Here is a 23758-nt window from a genome sequence, read left to right as displayed (position 1 = left end):
AACTCCTTCCCGCCCCCAATACCCATCTACCCGCTTCCTGCCAGACCTGGAACCTATCCTCTAGCTGCCTCCTTCCAGCCCCTTGGCTCCCCAGCACCTGTCCCCCAGCTACTTACTGGCACCCTGCAGTGGACCCTGGGTGGATCCCCCAAGCAGGGAGAGAGCCCATTGTAACCCGTTCTCACACACTATACAGGCCCCCGCTTGGAGATTTTATTACAAGTGAAAAAGAGCCACAGATGGGAATTTATTGATGAATAAATTTCTATTTCTGTAACAATTCAATTGCTTCGGTGGGCAGAAACTGCTCCAGGGGGATGTGCTCCCCATAGCAACTAGACCTGCCTTTATCAGGGAGGGGATGTGGTAGTTGGGGCGGGGGGGGGGGCAGGGATTGGCTCCCATTGCTGAATCAGTGCCTGGGGGAGAACTGGTGCCTGGAGGGGATCAACACCCGGGTGGGAGGAAGTGGCACCAATTGGGGAATCAGTGGCCAGGGTGGATTTGGTACCCAGGGGGAATTGGTGTCTACTGGGGAATCAGTGCCCAGTGGGAACTGGCACCCGTGGGGGATTTGGCACCCAGAAGAGAATTGGTGCCTGACAGGAACTGGAGCTCAGTTCCTTGGAACAGATCTTGCCATGGCTGTTATTTTGACAGCCCCTTTCAACGTATTCCTGTCCTGCTGGAGGCACGTTGTGGGGCATTGGATCCTGATCATTCTATAGACAGGCCCCACAAGGAGATGGCCTCCATTCCCCCAAAGGAGGTTCTCTAGGACCCCACAGCCTGCTCCTCACCAGGCCAGTTCTCCACTCTCCAGGGGCAATTGACGTAGTGCAGGGCCCCGCTGACAGGGCTGCGCTGGGAAGGATCCAGGACCAACAGGCTCCGCAGCATGCGGGTGGCCTCAGCAGTCAGGCGCCTCCAATGGCGTGGCAGGTCCTCATCCAGGCCCGACTCCTGCCACTGCATGAAGTCCTCAAAGAAGGGGTCAGCTGGCAGGCTTTGCTCCCAGGGGAAGTAGCCGGTCAGCAGGCAGAAGAGCATCACACCAAAGGCCCAGGCATCCAGGCTGGCATCAATGGGCAGGCCTTGGGCACTGGTGGTGTTGCTCAGCTCTGGAGCAGTGTAGGGGATCACCCCAGCCACCAACTTGAGCCGGGTGCCCTTGGGCCGGGTGAGCCCGAAGTCGGTCAGCTTGATGCGCCGGCACTCCGGGTCAAAGAGCAGCACGTTCTCAGGCTTGACATCTCGATACACCAGCCCCCGGCTGTGGATGAACTCCAGGGCACTCACCAGCTGCTTGGCACACTGCTTGGCAGCTGGCTCAGGGATCCCATCCTGGGCAAGGACAGAGAGAGGAGATGTTGCAACCCACAGCACCATGGCAGCCCCGCCAGCCGAACGTGCACCAGCCAGCTTTGCATGTAGGGGAAACTCTGGCACTTCGAATGCTGGAGATGGGGTTTCTCAGGGTACAGTCATTCCCCACAACCTGCAGCTGGAGAGGAGATGGTGCCCCTGGCAGGGCAATGCCCAGTCCCTGAGCAGGGCCCATTCCCTGCCCCCCTCCGCCAGCCAGTCCCAGAAGCTGGGGCTGGATCAGAGCTGGTGCCCCCTAATGGGGAAAGCCCTATCCTGACACCTCCTAAGCCAGCTTGTCTCCCACAGATTGGCCAGATGGGTGCGAGTGCCTCCAACAGGAGAAGGCCCCATGTCTCATTCCCATTCCTGGATCTGGATTGCTGCTGAGTCCCAGTTCCTGTTCCCACACGGTGGCACTCACCCGTGGTTTGATGATGGAGATGAGGTCTCTGTGCAGCGCTGGCTCGTAGAGAAAGCCGTAGTATTGGCTGGACTCAATGGCAATGCCAAACATGCCGATGATAGCAGGGTGGGTGGCGAGGGAGAGTGCCACACAGTACTCATACAGGAAGGTGTGCAGCTTGGTTTGAGCTTTGGGCAGCAGCTTGAGAGCCATGGGGGTCCCTGAGGATGCGGGAGAGAGGTTAGGTTCCCCTTGAAAAGCAGCTCACACCATGGCCAGCCAGACAGGCAGGGCATTGGGCAGACACGGGGCATGGAACTGTGGAACTCACTGCCACAGGGGGATCTCTAGCCAGATCCTGAGGGCAGGGGTGCACTGTAGGAGCTGGTTAAGAGGAATGGCCATTCCTAGCCATCCTGAGATTGGGCCAGCCAGCTGCATGCTGGGTGGGCAGGGTCTGACGTGGGACAGCAGGGGGTGGGGGATACCAGACTAGATGGACCCATTTGATCTAATCCGGGGCAGTTAGAGGGAGGATTCCAGGTGAGATGGGACCATTGGCCTGACCCGGGGCAGTGGGAGAGAGGAGCTGAGGGGCGGGGGGAGCAGAGGTGAGGTGGTGTGCAGGTCCAAGGTGAGGGCAGCTCCTTACCTCTCTGCCTGTGTTTCACCAGCACCACATGGCCATACTTGCCCCTGCCCAGCTCCCGGATGACCTGGTAGTGCTCAGCCACCTCGGCGTGCACCAGGCTCTGGGCCGTGATCTCCAGCATCTCATCCAGCATGGCCAATGCCGCTGCTCCTGGGCACTGGGCCATCACTGAGTCCTGCAGAGACACCACAGGCTGAGCCAGGGGCAGCTCTCACTGGACAGAGAGAGCCAGACCTGGCACCCTATACACCGCCCCATCCCTAAGTGCTCTACAGGAGCATGGGGGCTTGCTGAGAATGGTGCCTAGCCCAGCACCCAGGTGATGGTGCCCTGTCTGCCCAGCAGCCTCCTGCACTGCAGGCACAAAGTGACAGGCGAGGGGAGAACTGGCTTGGTGACCTGATCCGCCTTTGTTTGTCCTGGGCGAGGGGCTGGTTAGTGCAGGGTGGAATGGCACTGTCCAGAGGGAACGCAGCTGAGACTCCCATTCATCTCATACAGGCCAATGAGATGCTGCCTCGAGTGGGAGGAGGGACTGCTGCCAGGAACAGCCCTCCCAAGCCTCCCCAGCCCAACTCGGTGGGTGGGGGCCAGGATCAGCTCCTTGTGAGGTCTGGGCCATCACCGCTGCACATGGCAAGAGGCTCAAATGTGCCAGCCTCATTCCCCATCCCAGATGCAGGGTCCCTCTGGCTCAGAATAAGGCTTGGAGCTGAGTTAAAGCCCTTCCAGCAGCCCTTCTAAGTGCTTCTGGAGAGACCAGATCCCACCTAATGGGGGAGTGGACAGATTATCCCATGGACAGGGCACTCACTGTGTTCTGTGTTCAGAAGCCACCAAACCCCCACCAGAGCAGCAGTGTGTAGATGTGGCTAGACCTTGCATGCTGTGTATAGTATTTGGGAAAAATACCCCAAACCCTGCCCATGTGGATCCTTCCTATTGCAGATGCTGTGTAAGAGCCAAAGGCACACCAGCCCTACACAGTGCCTCTCATGTGCTGCCAGCCCAAGTCCTGCAGGGATCCTGCCAGAGGCGCAGTGTGTAAAGGGGCAAGGCCTGACTCCTCAGTACACCTGAGAAATCTGTAAACCCTTGCCACTGCACAGCCTCTGGCTGTGAGGCTTGGCCGCCTGCCCTGACATGGCTCCTGAGGCATCCACACTTGGATCCAGTGACTGCTCCCTTGCTGCTCAGGACACACTCAGGGGTGCCTGGGACTAGTGCTGGGGGAAGAAGTGATGTTTTTTGGGTCGCTGGCAATTTCAAACTCAAAGAAAAATCGAAACATTTAAATTTGTTCAGGTTTTTTTGTTTGTTTTTTCAAAACAAAGAACTCGGTGAAACTGACATGAATTTGCAAAATGTTTCAGTGTCGCTGAATCTGCATTTTTCGCTGAAAAAGTTTTTGGTACAAAAATGTCCCCCAGCTCTCCTGGGGACACTGGCTGGGCGCGGCAGCTCCAAACATCCCCAGGCAGCCAGCCCCATCTGTGCACTGAACAGAGCACCCTCCTGCCCAGCTGGGACGGTCGTGGCACCACCCTGACCTGCAGCTCTACACTCATCCCTCCCTGCCAGCTGCGCCATTCAGGGTCCCTGGTGCCTCCAGGCTTGGAGAGGGCAGAGCGCACTTAGAAGCACTGCACTTTCCTTCTGACTCAGAGCCTGGCAAGGTCCCCTGGAGCCTGAGCATCTCAGACACATTTTACAGGGAGTGGGGGTGGGGTTAGGGGGCAATGCCCAACTCATTAGACCCTCCCACTCTCAGAGACCAGGAATTGATCCCTTTTGATTAGGGGTGCCTTCACCTGGTACTGCTTAGCCTGGCCAGGCCCTATGGGGAGGCCCAGGTGGCAACACTGAGCAGGGCAGGTTCCAGAGAGCCATTGGGTCTGTCCATGTCCAGCCCCCTCTTTTTAGACATTGCAGCTAAGCCCTGGTTCTGCTCTACTCTAGGGCCCCTACAGCGTCTATCTGTCCCATGCTGTCACCCTGAACTTTACTGGTTTCTGCCAGCCTGATGCCAGCAGCCAGACTCATAGTGACACTAGGGCAAACCACACTGGGTGGATGGGGTCATTCTGGATTTACAGTGGTGGGAATCAGGACAGAGCCTAGCCCCTCAAGTCCATTGAAACCAAACTCTCAACTGATTATTTCTGACTTGTGTGATCTGAAGTTTGGATACCATTGTATAGTGATTAGATGCTCTTCACCGATCTATCATCTAATCTAATCTTATCTAGCTAGCTATCCAGTGTCAAATGACATCAGAGGGTTAACTGACGCAACTCACTCTCATGCCAAGTTTCCCAGAGAGCTGGACACACAGCTGGTTCCGGGCACATTGGGTGTAGAGCTGTGTGTGACTCTACCCCCTTCCTCCCTCCCCTGCTCCAAGTCCTCTCTCGGGAGCTGGTGCAGTGCCATGGGGCCCGAGTCTGCCCTATGCGGTTTGTGGCGATTGTCTCTAGGCTCTGCTTTCCTGTCAGGCCCCTCACTCTGATCCTGCTCTATCCTGGGATTTCAGTGCTTCTAAGCTGCTCACCATCCACAGAGCTCTGGGGGCAGGATCCAGTCCCTCTGTCCCCTACAGCCCAGCCCAGAGCAGCCTCTGGTCTCTATAATGACCCCCAGTCACAGCACCTCAGTGGGCAACGTTCCTGAGTCAGCAGCACAGACCATCCTCTATAGCTCGAGCTAGCAGGGTCCCAGCCTGAGGTAGCAGCACTGGTCACTTGGCTGGACTGTGGTACACACTGGACTGGTAGGTCAGAACACCTTGCCCCAAGTGTCTAAGCCAGACACAAGAGGTCAGAGCCCCACGGGCCTGCTAGGACCTTTGCCCTGAAAAACTCTGACTCTATTGAGTGAGCAGCATCATGCTGCTATACAGGCAGGTGCAGCGTTGGGAGAATGAGCAAGAATAACAGGTTTGTAGCCTTTTCCCTTGGGTTTACATCACTTCATCTAAATCAGAAGCCAAAGCTTGTGCCTCCTCCTTCCTCCCCGCACCCTCTGCTGTTGCTAAATTAGACCAGAACTCTGGAATCTAGTGATTTAGCCATGAAATTGCTACAGCTAGGGAAAGCTCTAAGGACCAGATTTGCACAAGAGCTCAGGGCCAGATGTGATGGGGCTCAGCCTCCCCAGTTGGGGCTAGCTTCTCAGTGAGCACAGATAAGGGAATCTCTGGAAACCTGGCCCCAGTCAGGAGTGCAAAAAACTCATATCCCCTCTACCCCGCATTTACCCAGAATTGAGAGAAGGAGCCAAGACCCCCAGAACCCACCAAAGCCTGTCATATGGGCTGAGACTCAGCACCGCTTGCTTTCAGGGTCAGCTGCAGCCCTTGCCCAGGTGAGGAGCCCTCACTGACAAGTCTGAGCCCATTGGTGAGGATGGGCATAGGGGCTGGGTGCAGAGTGTGGGAATTAAAATGATTATGATCATCTCTGGAAAATGGATCCATCAGGGAATGTAAGTCATCCATATCCCTGGTGCACCCACCTCCCACACAGGAGATGACACTGCCTCTCTGCTTCTCCCTGCCCTCCGCATGCCTCTGGGGTAGAACAGTCTGCTTTCCTCTGCACTTATCCTTATTAGGACCCTGCACTTATCCTTATTGAACCTCATCAGATTTCTTTTGGCCCAATCCTCCAATTTGTCTATGTCTTTCTGTATCCTATCCCTCCCCTCCAGCGTATCTACCACTCCTCCCAGTTTAGTATCATCCGCAAATTTGCTGAGAGTGCAATCCACACCATCCAGATCATTTATGAAGATATTGAACAAAACCGGCCCCAGGACCGACCCTTGGGGTACTCCACTTGATACCGGCTGCCAACTAGATATGGAGCCATTGATCACTACCCGTTGAGCCCGACAATCTAGCCAGCTTTCTACCCACCTTGTAGTGCATTCATCCAGCCCATACTTCCTTAACTTGCTGACAAGAATACTGTGGGAGACCGTGTCAAAAGCTTTGCTAAAGTCAAGAAACAATACATCCACTGCTTTCCCTTCATCCACAGAACCAGTAATCTCATCATAAAAGGCGATTAGATTAGTCAGGCATGACCTTCCCTTGGTGAATCCATGCTGGCTGTTCCTGATCACTTTCCTCTCATGCAAGTGCTTCAGGATTGATTCTTTGAGGACCTGCTCCATGATTTTTCCAGGGACTGAAGTGAGGCTGACTGGCCTGTAGTTCCCAGGATACTCCTTCTTCCCTTTTTTAAAGATTGGCACTACATTAGCCTTTTTCCAGTCATCCGGGACTTCCCCGGTTCGCCACGAGTTTTCAAAGATAATGGCCAATGGCTCTGCAATCACAGACAGAGGTAGGTACCGGTTATGTGCCGCCCTGGGGACGATCCTGTCCAGCCCCTCCTGCTCTGTTGTGCTTGCCCCAGCCCCTGCCTTGCTCCGGGGACCGACTTCCCCTCCTGTCTTTTACAATCATTCCCCATGGGGGCCCACACATGTGTTTGGTGCCAGACTTTTCTGGAGAGCACCAGCTGGTGTAGCAGTGGTTGGGAAGAAGAGGGAGGATATAAAATGCAAGCCAAGGTCACTCCAGGAAAATCCCCCATTCTTAGAAAATGCTCCTGAACATCTGTGCAGAGGAGAGAGGCCATGGGAGTACAAAGTCTCAGCCAGCACCCTCATCCCACAGTTTTCACCAGAGGAATCTACTCCTGGATGGGTAACATTGTCTCCTGGGTTGGTAACTGGTACTTTTACTAGGCTGATTGGCACATGAGTGTCAAAAAAGGGGCACTCCATGCATTCCAGGAGCCAAAGTTAGACAGAGCCATGTAATGATCTCACTGAGACAGAATTATGTAACCGTACATTCATAGACCCATAGATTTTAAAGCCAGAAGGGTCCATGTAGTCTAACTTCCTGTGTATCACAGGCTGTCATAAATATAAAGGGAAAGGTAAACCCCTTTAAAATTCCTCCTGGCCAGAGGAAAAATCCTCTCACCTGTAAAGGATTAAGAAGCTAAAGGTAACCTCACTGGCACCTGACCAAAATGACCAATGAGGAGACAAGATACTTTCAAAAGCTGGGACAAGGGAGAGAAACAAAGGATCTGTGTTTGTCTGTATGCTGCTTTTGCCGGGGATAGACCAGGAATGGAGTTTTAGAACTTTAGTAAGTAATCTAGCTAGGTATGTGTTAGATTATGATTTCTTTAAATGGCTGAGAAAAGAATTGTGCTGAATAGAATGACTATTTCTGCCTGTGTGTCTTTTTTGTAACTTAAGGTTTTGCCTAGAGGGATTCTCTATGTTTTGATTCTAATTACCCTGTAAGTATCTACCATCCTGATTTTACAGAGGTGATTCCTTTACTCCTATTTACTTCTATTTCTATTAAAAGTCTTCTTGTAAGAAAACTGAATGCTTTTTCATGGTTCTCAGATCCAAGGGTTTGGGTCTGTGGTCACCTATGCAAATTGGTGAGGATTTTTACCAAACCTTTCCCAGGAAGTGGGGTGCAAGGGTTGGGAGGATTTTGGGGGGAAAGACGTGTCCAAACTACGCTTCCCAGTAAACCCAGTTAGAGTTTGGTGGTGGCAGTGGATATTCCAAGGACAAAGGATAAAATTAATTTGTACCTTGGGGAAGTTTTAACCTAAGCTGGTAAAAGTAAGCTTAGGAGGTTTTAATGCAGGTCCCCACATCTGTACCCTAGAGTTCAGAGTGGGGGAGGAACCTTGACATGGTGGCAGAGTGGTGGGATTAACCTGAAGTCATTTTGAGATCAATTTGAGATTTTTTTGAACTAGAAATACAGATTTTAAAAAGGAAATTTTTTTTTCATTTGGAGCTGCTGGAAAGCAGCTTGTTTTTTCTCTGCTTTGGGGCCAGAGCGGAGATAAAAGGGGATTATCTTTGTGAATTGCAGGTTTTCTTTGCCTGGAGGCAAGGTACTTAACCTCCTGCAGGGAAATTCACAGTCTTGGTAAACCAGAAGTTTTTTTTCTCTAAAAGTAAATAGAGGGGGTGTTCTACCCATTTGCCTGGAGACAAAAGTGGCAGGGGCTTTTTTTTTTTTTTTTTTTTTAGGATTTTGAATTTTTTACAAGGAGCACTGGTTTGAAAAGGAATTTTTTTTCCTTTAGGCTGCTCGTAAGCAGGTTTCCAAGTAGTTGGAGGTTTTTTGCTTTGATTTGGGGCCAGAGCAGAGACAAAGGGAATTGTCTTTTTCTGTAGGCTGACAATCACTATCAGAGAATAGGTATTCTATTCCAGCAGAGCAAAATTTTACAGCCAAGTTTTGTTTGTTTATTTCTAAACCTCGCTTGTAAAGTTAGTTAAAAACAGAAAGGTTAGGATGACAAAATCTATGGCTCGACAAAAGCTGGAATTAGCCAGATTTCAGGCTGAGGAAAAACAAAGGGAACATGAAAGACAGATAGAACTTATGCGGCTGGAGAAGGAGGAGAAGGAAAAAGAGAGGAAGCATGCATTGGAGATGGAGAAAGTAAAGGCTCAGCAGAATATACCAACAAACCCTAGCAATCCTTCTCCAGGTACCACTCCCCATCCCAGAAATTCCCCACCTACAAGGCAGGTGATAATACTGAGGTCTTCTTAGAAAACTTCGAAAGGGCCTGCCTTGGGTACAACATCTCTATTGACCAATACATGGTAGAGCTGAGGCCACAGCTCAGTGGACCCTTAGCTGAGGTGGCAGCTGAAATGCCTAAAGAACACATGAACAAGTATGAACTGTTTAAATCCAAGGCGAGAGTCAGAATGGGGATAACACCCGAGCATTCTTGTCAGAGGTTCAGAGCCCTAAGGTGGAAACCAGACGTGTCATTTACCCGACATGCCTACCACATTGTGAAACATTGGGATGCCTGGATATCAGGAGCAAGTGTTGAATCTCCAGTAAATTTGCCCTTCCTAATGCAAATGGAACAATTCTTAGAGGGTGTTCCTGAGGAAATAGAAAGATACATCCTAGATGGGAAGCCCAAAACTGTAATCAAGGCAGGAGAGATTGGAGCCAGATGGGTGGAGGTGGCAGAGAAGAAGAAAACCGGTCGCAGTTGGAGCAGAGACCAGAAGAGACAACCCCAGACCACACCCTATTACCGGGGGCTGCCCAAGGCCCCACCTACCTCCCAAAGAACCCTCCAGACACCTTATCGTCCCACCACCCCGTTCTCCAGCAACCCACCTCGCCCCAGTGACCCGTCAGCTGGACGATGTTTTAAATGTAACGAGCTGGGGCATGTAAAGGCCAACTGCCCCAAGAACCCCAACAGATTACATTTCATTGCACCGGGATCACACCAGAGGTCCGCAGGCCCAGATACCTCCCAGATACCTTTGGAGCGGAGGGAAACTGTGAGTGTGGGCGGGAAGAAGGTCACCGCATGGAGGAACACCGGAGCACAAGTGTCAGCTATCCATGCTTCCTTAGTGGACCCCAATTTAATCACCCCAGAGATCCAAGTGATGATTCAACCCTTCAAGTCCAACTCTTTCAATTTGCCTACAGCCAAGTTGCCTGTCCAGTACCAGGGCTGGTCAGGAACGTGGACTTTTGCAGTCTATGATGATTATCCCATCCCCATGCTGTCGGGGGAAGACTTGGCCAATCATGTGAAGTGGGCCAAGAGGGTGGGAATGGTCACCCGTAGCCAGGCTAAACAAGCCGTGAGGCCTAGCTCTGTTCCGGAAACTTCTATCAGGACCCTGTCAGAGGTGATGGACCCGGGCCTCAGTCCAAGGTCTGCAACAGCAGTAGTGGATCCAGTCCCAGAGACCCAGATGGAACCAGTCCCAGAACCGGAACCAGCGGAACAACCAGCACCAGATACATTGCCAGCACTGAATCCAGTACTTGCAAACTCAACACCAGAGGGCCCCACCGAACCTGAACCGGCAGCAGCCCATAACCCTACACAAGAGGCTCAGCCGGAGCCTGAATCCCAACATAGTGCACCAGCGGAGAGCGGTTCAGTCAACGGAAACAGCCCCATCCCCTACATCACTTCCAGAGGGACCAAGCATAGGTCCACAAACCAATGAGGAACTGATGTCTCCAGCATCAAGGGAACAGTTCCAGACCGAACAGGAAGCAGATGAAAGCCTCCAGAGAGCTTGGACGGCGGCACGGAGCAACCCACTGCCTCTCAGCTCTTCTAATCGATCCAGGTTTGTTGTAGAAAGAGGACTTTTATACAAGGAAACTCTTTCTGGTGGACACCAGGAAGACTGGCATCCTCAGAGACAGTTGGTAGTTCCAACTAAATACCGGGCCAAGCTCTTGAGCTTAGCCCACGATCACCCTAGTGGCCATGCTGGGGTGAACAGGACCAAAGACCGTTTGGGGGGGTCATTCCACTGGGAGGGAATGGGCAAGGATGTTTCTACCTATGTCCGGTCTTGTGAAGTATGCCACAGAGTGGGAAAACCCCAAGACCAGGTCAAAGCCCCTCTCCAGCCACTCCCCATCATTGAAGTTCCATTTCAGCGAGTAGCTGTGGATATTCTGGGTTCTTTTCCGAAAAAGACACCCAGAGGAAAGCAGTACATACTGACTTTCATGGATTTTGCCACTCGATGGCCGGAAGCAGTAGCTCTAAGCAACACCAGGGCTAAGTGTGTGTGCCAGGCACTAGCAGACATTTTTGCCAGGGTAGGTTGGCCCTCTGACATCCTCACAGATGCAGGGACTAATTTCCTGGCAGGAACCATGGAAAACTTTTGGGAAGCTCATGGGGTAAATCACTTGGTTGCCACTCCTTACCACCATCAAACAAATGGCATGGTGGAGAAGTTTAATGGAACTTTGGGGGCCATGATACGTAAATTTGTAAATGAGCAATCCAATGATTGGGACCTAGTGTTGCAGCAGTTGCTCTTTGCCTACAGAACTGTACCACACCCCAGTTTAGGGATTTCCCCATTTGAACTTGTATATGGCCGTGAGGTTAAGGGGCCATTGCAGTTGGTGAAGCAGCAATGGGAGGGATTTACACCTTCTCCAGGAACTAACATTCTGGACTTTGTCACCAACCTACAAAACACCCTCTGAACCTCTTTAGCCCTTGCTAAAGAAAATCTACAGGATGCTCGAAAAGAGCAAAAAGCCTGGTATGATAAACATGCTAGAGAGCGTTCCTTCAAAGTAGGAGACCAGGTCATGGTCTTAAAGGCGCTCCAGGCCCATAAAATGGAAGCATCGTGGGAAGGGCCATTCATGGTCCAGTAGCGCCTGGGAGCTGTTAATTATCTCATAGCATTCCCCACCTCCAACCGAAAGCCTAAGGTGTACCATATTAATTCTCTAAAGCCCTTTTATTCCAGAGAATTAAAGGTTTGTCAGTTTACAGCCCAGGGAGGAGACGACGCTGAGTGGCCTGAAGGTGTCTACTATGAAGGGAAAAGTGCTGGTGGTGTGGAAGAGGTGAACCTCTCCATGACCCTTGGACGTATGCAGCGACAGCAGATCCAGGAGCTGTGCACTAGCTATGCGCCAACGTTCTCAGCCACCCCAGGACTGACTGAACGGGCATACCACTCCATTGACACAGGTAATGCTCGCCCAATTAAAGTCCAACCTTACGGGGTGTCTCCTCAAGCTAAAACTGCTATAGAACGGGAGATCCAGGATATGTTACAGATGGGTGTAATCCGCCCCTCTAAAAGTGCATGGGCATCTCCAGTGGTTCTAGTTCCCAAACCAGATGGGGAGATATGTTTTTGCATGGACTACCGTAAGCTAAATGCTGTAACTCGCCCAGACAACTATCCAATGCCACGCACAGATGAACTATTAGAGAAACTGGGACGGGCCCAGTTCATCTCTACCTTGGACTTAACCAAGGGGTACTGGCAGGTACCACTAGATGAATCTGCCAAGGATAGGTCAGCCTTCACCACACATCTCGGGCTGTATGAATTTAATGTCCTCCGTTTTGGGCTGCAAAATGCACTCGCCACCTTCCAAAGACTTGTAGATGGTCTCCTAGTGGGATTTGGAGAATATGCAGTCGCCTACCTTGACGATGTGGCCATATTTTTGGATTCCTGGGCAGAACACCTGGAACATCTGAAAAAAGTCCTTGAGCACATAAGGGAGGCAGGACTAACTGTTAAGGCTAAGAAGTGTCAAATAGGCCTAAACAGAGTGACTTACCTTGGACACCAGGTGGGTCAAGGAACTATCAGCCCCCTACAGGCCAAAGTGGATGCTATCCAAAAGTCGCCTGTCCCAAAGTCAAAGAAACAGGTTCAATCCTTCTTAGGCTTGTCTGGTTATTACAGACAATTTGTACCGCAATACAGCCAAATCACGGTCCCACTGACCGACCTAACCAAAAAGAAACAGCCAAATGCCGTTCAGTGGACCGAAAAGTGTCAGAAGGCCTTTAACAAGCTTAAAGCGACACTCATGTCTGACCCTGTACTAAGGGCCCCAGACTTTGACAAACCGTTCCTAGTAACCACAGATGTTCCGAGCATGGTGTGGGAGCAGTTTTAATGCAGAAAGGACCTGATCAAGAATTCCACCCTGTAGTGTTTCTCAGCAAAAAAACTCTCTGAGAGGGAAAGCAACTGGTCAGTCAGTAAAAAAGAATGTTACGCCATTGTCTACGCTCTGGAAAAGCTACGCCCATATGTTTGGGGACGGCATTTCCACCTGCAAACCGACCATGCTGCACTGAAGTGGCTTCACACCATCAAAGAAAATAACAAAAAACTTCTTCGGTGGAGTTTAGCTCTCCAAGATTTTGATTTCGACATCTCAGGAGCTTCTAACAGAGTGGCTGATGCACTCTCCCGTGAAGGTTTCCCAGAATCAACTGGTTAAAATCGTCCTTGAGATGTGGAAAATATTGTTAGTCTTTATGTATTTGGTAGTATATTTAGAGATGCATGTGTCTTATTAACTCTGTTTTTCCTAGAGCTCCAGGAAGAAATATCTAAGGAATATTTCACTCTGGCTGAGATTGGGGGGGTGTGTCATAAATATAAAGGGAAGGGTAAACCCCTTTAAAATCCCTCCTGGCCAGAGGAAAAATCCTCTCACCTGTAAAGGGTTAAGAAGCTAAAGGTAACCTCGCCGGCACCTGACCAAAATGACCAATGAGGAGACAAGATACTTTCAAAAGCTGGGAGGAGGGAGAGAAACAAAGGGTCTGTGTCTGTCGGTATGCTGCTTTTGCCGGGGATAGACCAGGAATGGAGTCTTAGAACTTTAGTAAGTAATCTAGCTAGGTATGTGTTAGATTATGATTTCTTTAAATGGCTGAGAAAAGAATTGTGCTGAATAGAATGACTATTTCTGCCTGTGTGTCTTTTTTGTAACTTAAGGTTTTGCCTAGAGGGATTCTCTATGTTCTGAATCTAATTACCCTGTAAGGTATCTACCATCCTGATTTCACAGAGGTGATTCCTTTACTCCTATTTACTTCTATTTCTATTAAAAGTCTTCTTGTAAGAAAACTGAATGCTTTTTCATTGTTCTCAGATCCAAGGGTTTGGGTCTGTGGTCACCTATGCAAATTGGTGAGGATTTTTACCAAACCTTTCCCAGGAAGTGGGGTGCAAGGGTTGGGAGGATTTTGGGGGGAAAGACGTGTCCAAACTACGCTTCCCAGTAAACCCAGTTAGAGTTTGGTGGTGGCAGTGGATATTCCAAGGACAAAGGATAAAATTAATTTGTACCTTGGGGAAGTTTTAACCTAAGCTGGTAAAAGTAAGCTTAGGAGGTTTTAATGCAGGTCCCCACATCTGTACCCTAGAGTTCAGAGTGGGGGAGGAACCTTGACACAGGCCATAGAATTTCACACAGTTACCTGTGTATCAAGCTCTATAACTTGTCTGGCTAAAGCATATCTTCCAGAGAGACAAGGTGGGTAAGGTAATATCTGTTGTTGGACCAACTTCTGCTGATCAGAGAGACAAGGTTTTGAGGCACAAAAAGCTCTCCTTCAGGTCTGGGAAAGGTACACTGTCTAGGTCTAAACTTAAAATGCTACAGCGACACAGCTGCAGCCACACCACTGTAGCACTTCAGTGTAGACGCTACCCATGCCAATGGAGGGGCGGGGCTCTCCCATCAACATAAATAATCCACCTCCCCAGGAGGTGGTAGCTAGGTCAAAGGGCAAATTTTTCTGTCAGCCTAGTGTGGTCTTCAGTGAGGGTTAGGTTGGCTTAACCACACTGCCATGGGGTGTGGCTTTTCAGCCCTATGCAACATAGTTAAGACAACCTAATTTTATGGTGTAGACCAGGCCTCAGAGTGTTACAGCTATATACAAAGTGGAACAAATTGTTTAGCAAAAGTAGTTAACATGTATTCTAAAGGACCATTCAAGGTGAAGGGGCCCATTAAACACTCCTGCAGTAATATGACAAAAAAGGAGAGGGGCGTAAATCCAGTGTTGTAATGAGCCATAAATCCAGTGTCTTTATTAAAACCATGATTTTTAGTGTCTAACAAAGTTATGAATTTAAGTTCCCAGGCTCATCTTGTGAAGGTGTTGTGCAGGTTTCCTTTGAGGACAAGGACCAAAAGATCAGATATGGAGTGATCCTTTTGTGAAAAGTGTTCACCCACAGGTGATATGGTGCGTTTGTCCAGAAATGTGTACAGTCTTGATCTAAAGATTTCAAGAGATGGAGACTCCACCACATCCCTTTGTTGTTTGGTCCAATAGTTAATCACCCTCACTGTTAAAAAATTGTGTCTTATTTCCAGTTTGAATTTGTCTGGCTTCAGCTTCCAGGAGCTGGTTCTTGTGATGCCTTTCTATGCTAGATTAACAAGTCCTTTAGTATCCTATGTTTTCTCTCCATGAAGGTGTTTGTACACTGTAATCAACTCTCTTCCTAGTCTTCCTTTTGATAAATTAAACAGATTGGGCTCTTTAAGTCTTTCACTCTAAAGGCTTATCTACACTTAAAACAGTACAGCTGCACAGCTGTAGACACTACCAAAGTTGACAGGGGAGCCTCTCCCATTAATTTACATAATCCACCTCCCAGAGAGGCAACAGCTAGGTTGAGAAGATTTCTTCCATTGACCTAGCCCTGTCTATATAGGGACTTAGGTCGGCTTAACAATGCCACTCAGGGGTGTGGATTTTTCACACCACTGACCAACATAGTTAAACCAACCTAATTTTCTAGTGTAGAGCAGGTCTAAGGCATTTTCTCCAGTCCACAAATCATTTTTGTGGCTCTTTTACCCTCTCCAGTTTTTCAACATCCTTTTTAGAATGTTGAAACCAGAATTGGACACAGTATTCCTGTATTGTTCTCACCAATGCCAGATACAAATCACCTCCCTATTCCTACACCCTACTGCCTTATTTATACATCCAAGGATTTCATTAGCCCTTTCTCCCACACCATTGCATTGGGAGCTCATGCTGAGTTACTTGTCCATTTTGACCCCGTAAATCATTTTAAGAGTCACTGCTTTTCAGGATACACTCCCCAATTCTGTAGGTATGGCCTGCATTCCTTGTTCCTAGGTATATAACTTTGCATTTGGCTGTATTAAAATGGAGCTGAGTGAATAATTAATTCTGGGGTTCAGGAGCCAAACTGTGAAAATCCTAAAAAACTATCTGTTCAGTTTGAACCAAAACTGAGGAGTTTTTGGTTTTTCCCATCAAAACAAAAATAAATGAAAAAAAAACATTTTCGTTTGAGCTAAACATTTCTTTTGACCCAAAGTGATTTTTTTTCATTTTGTTATGGATCATTTTTAGAGGTGTTTCACCCTTTTTGGTGTTTTGTTTTTTAAATAGCTAAATTTAAAACAAAACGCTGTTTCAGAATGAAACATCAAAATGAAAAATTTTCTTTTCTGGCCAACTTCAACCTAAATTCCCAAATAGTTTTGATGTCCCCAAAAGGCATTTTTTTTTTGGTGAACATACCACTCACCAAAATTGTTTTGCCCAGCTCTATATTAAAAAACATTTTGTTTGAATTGGCCCAACTTATCAAGCCATTCAGACTGCTCTGTATCACTGCCCTGTGCTTGTCTTTATTTATCACTCTGCCAATCCTTGTGTCACTCACAAATTTTATTAGCAGTGATTTTATATTTACTTCCAGATCATTGATAAAAATATTGAATAGTGTCAGGCCGAGTACCAATTCCGGTGGAACCCTACTAGAAACACCCCCATTCCATGATCGTTCCCCACTGATAACTATTCATACAAATTCAACATGACATTGATACAAATTCAATATGGCACACATTAAATGGATTAAAAACTGGCTAACTGATATGTCTCAAAAAATAATAATAAAGGGGGAGTCATTATCGAGAGGGTCATTTGCAGTGAGATCCTGTAAGGATCAGTTCTTGACCCTATGCTATTTATCATTTTTATCAGTGACCTGCAAGAAAACTTCAAAGTATTACTGACAAAGATTGCAGATGACACAAAGATTGGGGGAGTGGTAAATGAAAAGACAGGTCAGTGATACAGAGTGATCTGGATCGCTTGGTAAACAAGCAAACAATAAGTGTTTTAATATGGCCAAATGTAAAGTCATACATCTAGGAATGAAGAATGTAGGTCATACTTACAGGATGGGGGACTCTATCCTGGGAAACAGTGACTCTGAAAAAAACTTAGGGGTCATGGTGGATAATCAACTGAACATGAGCTCCCTATGCAACACTGTGCCCTAAAGGGCTAATTCAGTCCTTGGCTGTATAAACAAGGGAATCTAGAGCAGAGTAGAGAGGCTATATTACTTCTGTGTTTGGCACAGGTCTGACCGCTACTGGGCTACCATTTCCAGTTCTGGTGTCCACAGTTCAAGAAGTATGTTGATATATTGTAGAGGGCTCAGAAAAGATCGATAATAAAAGGATTAGAATACATGCCTTATAGTGATATACTTAAAGAACTCAGTCTATTTAGTTTATCAAAGAGAAAGTTAATGGTGAGTTAATTATAGGCTGTAAGTCCCTCAATGGTGAACTATTTGATGCTCAAATAAATTGGTTAGTCTCTAAGGTGCCACAAGTACTCCTTTTCTTTTTGCGAATACAGACTAACACGGCTGTTACTCTGAAACCTATTTGATAATGAGTTCTTCAATTTAGCTGACAAAGGCATAAAAAGATCCAACAAATTCAGACTCAAAATAAGGTATACTTTTTTAAAAATGAGGGTAGTTAATCACTGGAATAATTTAACAAGGGTCATGGTGGATTCTCCAACACTAGAAATTTTAAAATCAAGATTGAAAGATTTTTTCAAAGACATGCTGTAGTTCAAACAGGAACTAATTCAGGGAAATTCTAGGGGGATCCGACTAAATGATCACAGTGGTCTCTTCTGGCCTAATAATCTGTCTTTGGTTTTTTAAGATCAGTCAGCGAACCAGTTCTTAATCTCCCTGGGCAGAACCATGTAATGATCTCACTGGGACAAAGCTGTGTAACATTTTCACCCAGACAGAGCAGTATAACAATCTCACCGGATAAAACTATGTAACAATCTTACCCGACAAAACTATCTAACGATCTCTCCAGGATAGAACTGTATAACAGTTTCACCAGGACAGAGCTGTTAAATTATCTCACCAGGCAGAACTGCATAGTGATCTCACTGGATAAAGCCACGTAACAATCTCACCAAGCAGAACCGTGTAACAGTCTCACTGTTGATCAGATGGCACTGGCTGCTAGATGTCTGGAAGTGCTGGGCTCCATGTTGTGCAGTGCATTACCCCTGCTTTCTGGTGCTGGTTTTGGGGATACCTAGTCATGCCTCTTTGTGTGCCTATCCTTTCTCTTTGACAGTGACTGCATGACCCCCACTCCCCCGCCTGCCCCAAGGCTCTCACCTTCTCCAGCAGCTCAGGATTGACTGCTGCAGGCTGTCCTGCTTCTCCTGTTGCTGCTGCAGGGTTCAGCTCAGTCTGCGCTGCGCAGCTGGAGGGGCTTTCAGGCATTACGGGGCTGAGCGTGACGCTCCGCCCCCTCCCCATATTTCTGGCCCTGGGGGACTTGCTGCTTCTGCTTTGAAGGTGACAGCAGAGGGGAGGTGCCTGGTGTGTTATCTATCTGATAGGGCACATGGAAAGGAGGGTGATACTGGGTCCTCTGCCCTCACAGTGCTTGGAATGGGGCTTCTGCTGCCCACGGAGTCTTAATCCCATGAACCTCAGGGATGCTCAGGGTTGGGAGGGCACCTGGGGTTTGGGGCTCGATCAGTGGAATTGGGGACTGTGCCTTTAAGGGTTGAGCTTTCCTGGCAAGGCGCTGTGAAGCGCTTGCTGTGCACAGCCAGTTGCAAGTTGGAACCTGACACAGAACAAAGCAGAGCTCTTACAGGCGCCGTTGTAGCCCAGTAGTGGGGACACTTATTACAGAGACAGGAGGGATTCTTCCCTCGCTGTAGTAAATCCACCTCTCCGAGAGGCAGTAGCTAAGTCAATGGAAGAATTCTTTCGGTCAGCAAAGTGGTGTCTACACCAGGGCTCAGGTTGGCTTAATTACATCACCCAGGGCGTGAAATTTTTCAGGGCCCTGAGTGATGTAGTTAAACTGACCTAACTGTGTAGTTAGACCAGGCCTGAGTGATCACTGGACACCACATAGAATCATAGAATCATAGAATATAAGGGTTGGAAGGGACCCCAGAAGGTCATCTAGTCCAACCCCCTGCTCAAAGCAGGACCAATTCCCAGTTAAATCATCCCAGCCAGGGCTTTGTCAAGCCTGACCTTAAAAACCTCTAAGGAAGGAGATTCTACCACCTCCCTAGGTAACGCATTCCAGTGTTTCACTACCCTCTTAGTGAAAAAGTTTTTCCTAATATCCAATCTAAACCTCCCCCACTGTAACTTGAGACCATTACTCCTCGTTCTGTCATCTGATACCATTGAGAACAGTCTAGAGCCATCCTCTTTGGAACCCCCTTTCAGGTAGTTGAAAACAGCTATCAAATCCCCCCTCATTCTTCTCTTCTGCAGGCTAAACAATCCCAGCTCCCTCAGCCTCTCCTCATAACTCATATGTTCCAGACCCCTAATCATTTTTGTTGCCCTTCGCTGGACTCTCTCCAATTTATCCACATCCTTCTTGAAGTGTGGGGCCCAAAACTGGACACAGTACTCCAGATGAGGCCTCCCATTAGCACCTCCCATCAGCTCCCATTAGCACCGCCTCAGCTCCTCAAACCCCCACCCTGCCCTGCCCCCTGCCCTCAGTGATGCTTGCAGAGGCAGTGATCAGTGGGACAGTGCCCAAGGAAAGGGCCTTCTGGAGCCACACCCCCTGTGGAAGAGCACAGCACCACTCTCCAGAACGGCACCATGGCTGCTGAGCAGCAAAAGTCCCTTCAGTCACAGTTATCTGCCTTGGGGAGCCTGAGGGGCTGAAAGTGGCAGGGGCCTTTTCTCAGTGGTAGCTGATGACAGAACAAGGAGCAATGGTCTTAAGTTGCAGTGGGGGAGGTTTAGGTTGGATATTAGGAAAAACTTTTTCACTAGGAGAGTGGTGAAACACTGGAATGTGTTACCTAGGGAGGTGGTGGAATCTCCTTCCTTAGATATTTTTAAGGTCAGGCTTGACAAAGCCCTGGGTGGGATGATTTAGTTGGGGATTGGTCCTGCTTTGAGCAGGGGGTTGGACTAGATGACCTCCTGAGGTCCCTTCCAACCCTGATATTCTGTGATTCTACGATTCTATCACAGTGGGGCCTCGTGGGCCCAGCCAATTCACAGTGACCGTTGCATCTGCTGGTGCCACAGGGGAAGATGGAAATCCACAATGGCAGCTGCACTGACCTACCCAGGGGTATGCCCCATAGCTGCAGCCAGCTGACCTCTGTGTAGAGGTTGTCTCTTTGGCCGGGACTTAGCTGTTTTCTCCTCATCATGGACTTGTGGAAAGAGAGAGAATCTGCTCCCAGTGATGACACTGACGTGACCCAGATCACAGCACGTGACCGTGGAGCAGGGGCCTGTGTTTTGGAGCAGATGGTCAGTGCCGCTTGCGTGCTGTTTAGCTGGTGACTGTGAGGCCTGTGTATGTGCAGCTGTGTCTCTGGCATGGGGATAAGTCCTGTGGCTCTCGCATGGCAGTTGAGTGCTCTGCTCCCTGTTCTACATGACCAGAGCAGCACAGGTGACATGCCCATGCTCAGCTCTCACTGCCACTGCTCTGGGATCCCTGGGAAGGCAGCGCTGTCTGGGGGACTGACAAGGGGCAGTGGAGAAAGACAGAGGCTGTCCCTCACCATGGAGAGCCGTGTGGCCTCTGCAAGCACAAGTGCCCGGGGCTCTGGGGCTGCTCTTCTCCAGCACAGGGACTCAGCCCTTCTGTGTGCTGCCCAGAGGGAGGGATATTTCACCAAGGGCCTGTCACTGGGTGCCCTGCCTGATGGGAAGGCAGTGAGGAGAGACCCACCTGGCCTGTTACAGACCCACAATCCCTTGGGGAACCAGCCTCATCCCCTGTGCCTCACAGGCAGGTCAGGAGAGCAGAGGGCAAAAGGAGCACAGTCTATCAGGATCAGGGCTTTGCCCCTGCACCTGGGCAAGAGAAGGGCTCTGGGTGTTGTGATTGGGTGGCTGATGCAACAAAGATCCCGTGGCAGCTGGGGCTGATGAGAGCAGCTCCCCCTCCACATCCCATGCCTGAAGGCTGCCTGGGCCCACCCATGTGATGGGGAAAGGCCTTCAACGTGGAATGTAGGGAGCCCCTGTGCTGGTGGGACCTGAGCAACCACAGCAGAAAGTACTCCTTTTCTTTTTAGCAGAAAGATGGGGATCCTGGGCCTGGCTGGATGGGTGTCTGAGAGCCACATGCTGGGGTAGCTGATAGGGAGGCGCCCTGCTAGGGCTGCATGATCCCATTGTACACAGGCTCTGCCAGCCCCCTAACAACTCAGTCATCATATACACATGGGGAAACTGAGGCACAGAGAGGCTAAGAACAATGTGGCTTCTGATTATGGATGTCTCCATTTTTATGGTGCAAATCAGAGGCCACTGTTGAACACTGGCCTTGGGTACTTGTTCAAAGTCACACAGAGATTAAGGGACAAAGCCAGCAATAGAACCCAGCAGTCCTGACCCCTCCTCTTCCCCTCCCACCCACCCCTGGGTGCCCTAACGACTAAACAATAGTCCCTTCCCAGTCCTGGGGATAGAACAGTCCTGCCTCCCAAGCCTCCTGCTCTAACCACTAGAGACCACTTCCCTCCCAAAGCTGCAACTGGAACCCAGGTATCCTGACTCTCAGTTTCATAACTGACTTTCTAACAACCTGCTTTCCCATGTCCTGCTCCCTTCCCATCAAGACTGTGACTCTCGCTTTGTGTTTGGCTCAGGGACAAGGCAGCTGCCATAGCCTCATCTGGGTCTGTGTCCCACCAACAAGCAGCTTCCTCTGGCTTCAACCACCATGGCTGAAGGATCCCCTCCACTTGCAGGGACCCAGCCCACTGCTAATCCTTTCCTGGCAATTTCTGTGGAGGGGAAGCAGCCCCAGTCAACCCACTCAGACCCAGGGTGGGGAGCGTCACTGTACTGCGGGGCAGAGCTGGATGCAGGGCATTCTGTACTGCAAAGCCCACTGCAGCCATGGCTTTGGGCTGGGTGCAAGCATGGTGCACTGGGGCTGATGGCCAGAGGGCTCCCACCAGCAGAGGAACTCTCATGGGGAATGCACTGCTCCAGCCCAATGCTGGTGCCACTCAGAGCAGGGGAGACCCCAGCTCAGCAGCTCCTGGAGAATGTACCCTGGTGTGTTCCAGGGCAGGGGCACAAAATCCTCTGCACACCACTCCCCACACCTGGAGGTACCTGCTTTAGAGTCACTCTTCAGTTTCCATGTTTGGTCCTTGGCCTGTCTGCAAAGGGTCCCATTACTCGCTCAGCTACCATAGTGATGGACAAAGAGATGATAGATGGATAGGTAGATTTGTATGGGACTCCAGGTTGCAGGGAAACAGCAAGGACTCTGGGACAGGAGCAGCCGGGATCCAGGCTCGGTGGGCTGGGCTGGTGGGCACGCAATGCTGTCAGTGGGGAGCAAGGAGGGGATTTTCATTTGGTGCTTCAAGCCATGTCAGATGGGGCTCCACTCCAGCGTCCATCAGGAGCTCTGTGAGGCCTCTGCACCCACCCCCGGTGCCATTCACCCTCCTTTCCCACGTCCTCCTCTTTCCATGGAGCTGCCATTGCACTGCCAGGCAAGCTGAGGGGCAGGGCAGTGAGCCAGCGTGTGGCAGCCAGGGGCAGAGTTGCTGAATGATATGCATCTCGTATGACATTCATACATGCAGCGGGTTTGTCACGCGTTCCCGGAGCTCAGAGGAAACATTATGTGCTGTATTTGGGGGCTGAGGCACTGAGATGCGGGCTGGGAGTTCTAGCCCCTGTTCTTCTATTGACTGCAATCAGCATTTGTGCGCTTTCACAACTGTTATCACCAACTGAGGCCTCACACATCTACCTGTCCTGTCATGCACCCATTTCACCACTCAGGTAACTGGGAGATTGGACACAGTCAGTACAGGCAGAGCTGGAGAAAGAACCCAGGTTTCTGATACGGCAAAGCCAAGTCTCAGCCAGTGTGTCATGCTGCCTTTCAGAAGGAATGGTCCAAACTATGTACTTAACTATGCTGTCTCTAACCAATAGACCACACTTTGCACCGAGAATCATGAACATAACCCAAAAAGAAAGGAGGAGGACTTGTGGCACCTTAGAAACTAACAAATTTATTTGAGCATAAGCTTTCATGGGCATGCTCAAATAAATTTATTAGTCTCTAAGATGCCACAAGTCCTCCTCGTTCTTTTTGCTGATACAGACTAACACGGCTACCACTCTGAAGCCTGTTACTCTGGAGCATAACCCAGGAATCCTAACAGCCAACATTCCTCTGGCGTCTCACAGAGTTGTCTATCCCACTAGCAAAGTGGGTGCTGTGTCTTCCTCTATGGCTGGATAACAGCAATTCACCAGCCATTGCTCCTATGCGATAGATCTACAGGTCCTGCACTCAAACCCTGCTGATAGCCCATGGGCAGGGCAGGAATTATACTATAGGGGGTTTGTTAGTGTCCCTTATATTTAGGTTGCCAAAAGTTTTTCATTATAAAAGATTCCTTTCTTTGAGAAGCTCTCACGTCCGTCCCCCCACTGCTACTACTGCTTTTTGGTGCTGCTGAGCTTTGATATTCTGCAGCAGAAAAGTCCTTGAGCCACAACATTGCCTCTTCTTTGCCCTGTGAAATTCTGCTGTGTTTGGCTAAGATATAACATGTTAACTATCGCCATTTTCCTTC

General features: G+C 49.5%; 1 protein-coding gene across 2 annotated transcripts; it reads right to left on the bottom strand.

Annotated features, from left to right (window-relative positions):
- Positions 1-211: 211 nt before the first annotated feature.
- LOC125632000 (serine/threonine-protein kinase SBK2-like) lies at positions 212-18407 on the bottom strand. Of its 2 annotated transcripts, XM_048839575.2 has the most exons (5): positions 18300-18369; positions 12604-12777; positions 2424-2598; positions 1790-1992; positions 212-1344 (listed from the first exon to the last, which is right to left on the bottom strand). In XM_048839575.2, the coding sequence occupies exons 3-5, from the start codon at positions 2587-2589 to the stop codon at positions 775-777; spliced, it is 939 nt and encodes a 312-aa protein (XP_048695532.1). In that variant the 5' UTR covers positions 2590-2598; positions 12604-12777; positions 18300-18369; the 3' UTR covers positions 212-774. The 2 variants fall into 2 exon arrangements, with proteins under 2 accessions (XP_048695532.1, XP_048695530.1); XM_048839573.2 differs by lacking the exon at positions 12604-12777 and having other exon boundaries at positions 18300-18407.
- Between the last annotated feature and the right edge of the window lie 5351 nt (positions 18408-23758).

The sequence above is a fragment of the Caretta caretta genome, chromosome 2 (assembly GCF_965140235.1).
Source record: "Caretta caretta isolate rCarCar2 chromosome 2, rCarCar1.hap1, whole genome shotgun sequence".
NCBI classification, from domain to species: Eukaryota; Metazoa; Chordata; order Testudines; family Cheloniidae; genus Caretta; species Caretta caretta.
This window is presented reverse-complemented; position numbering and strand designations above follow the sequence as displayed.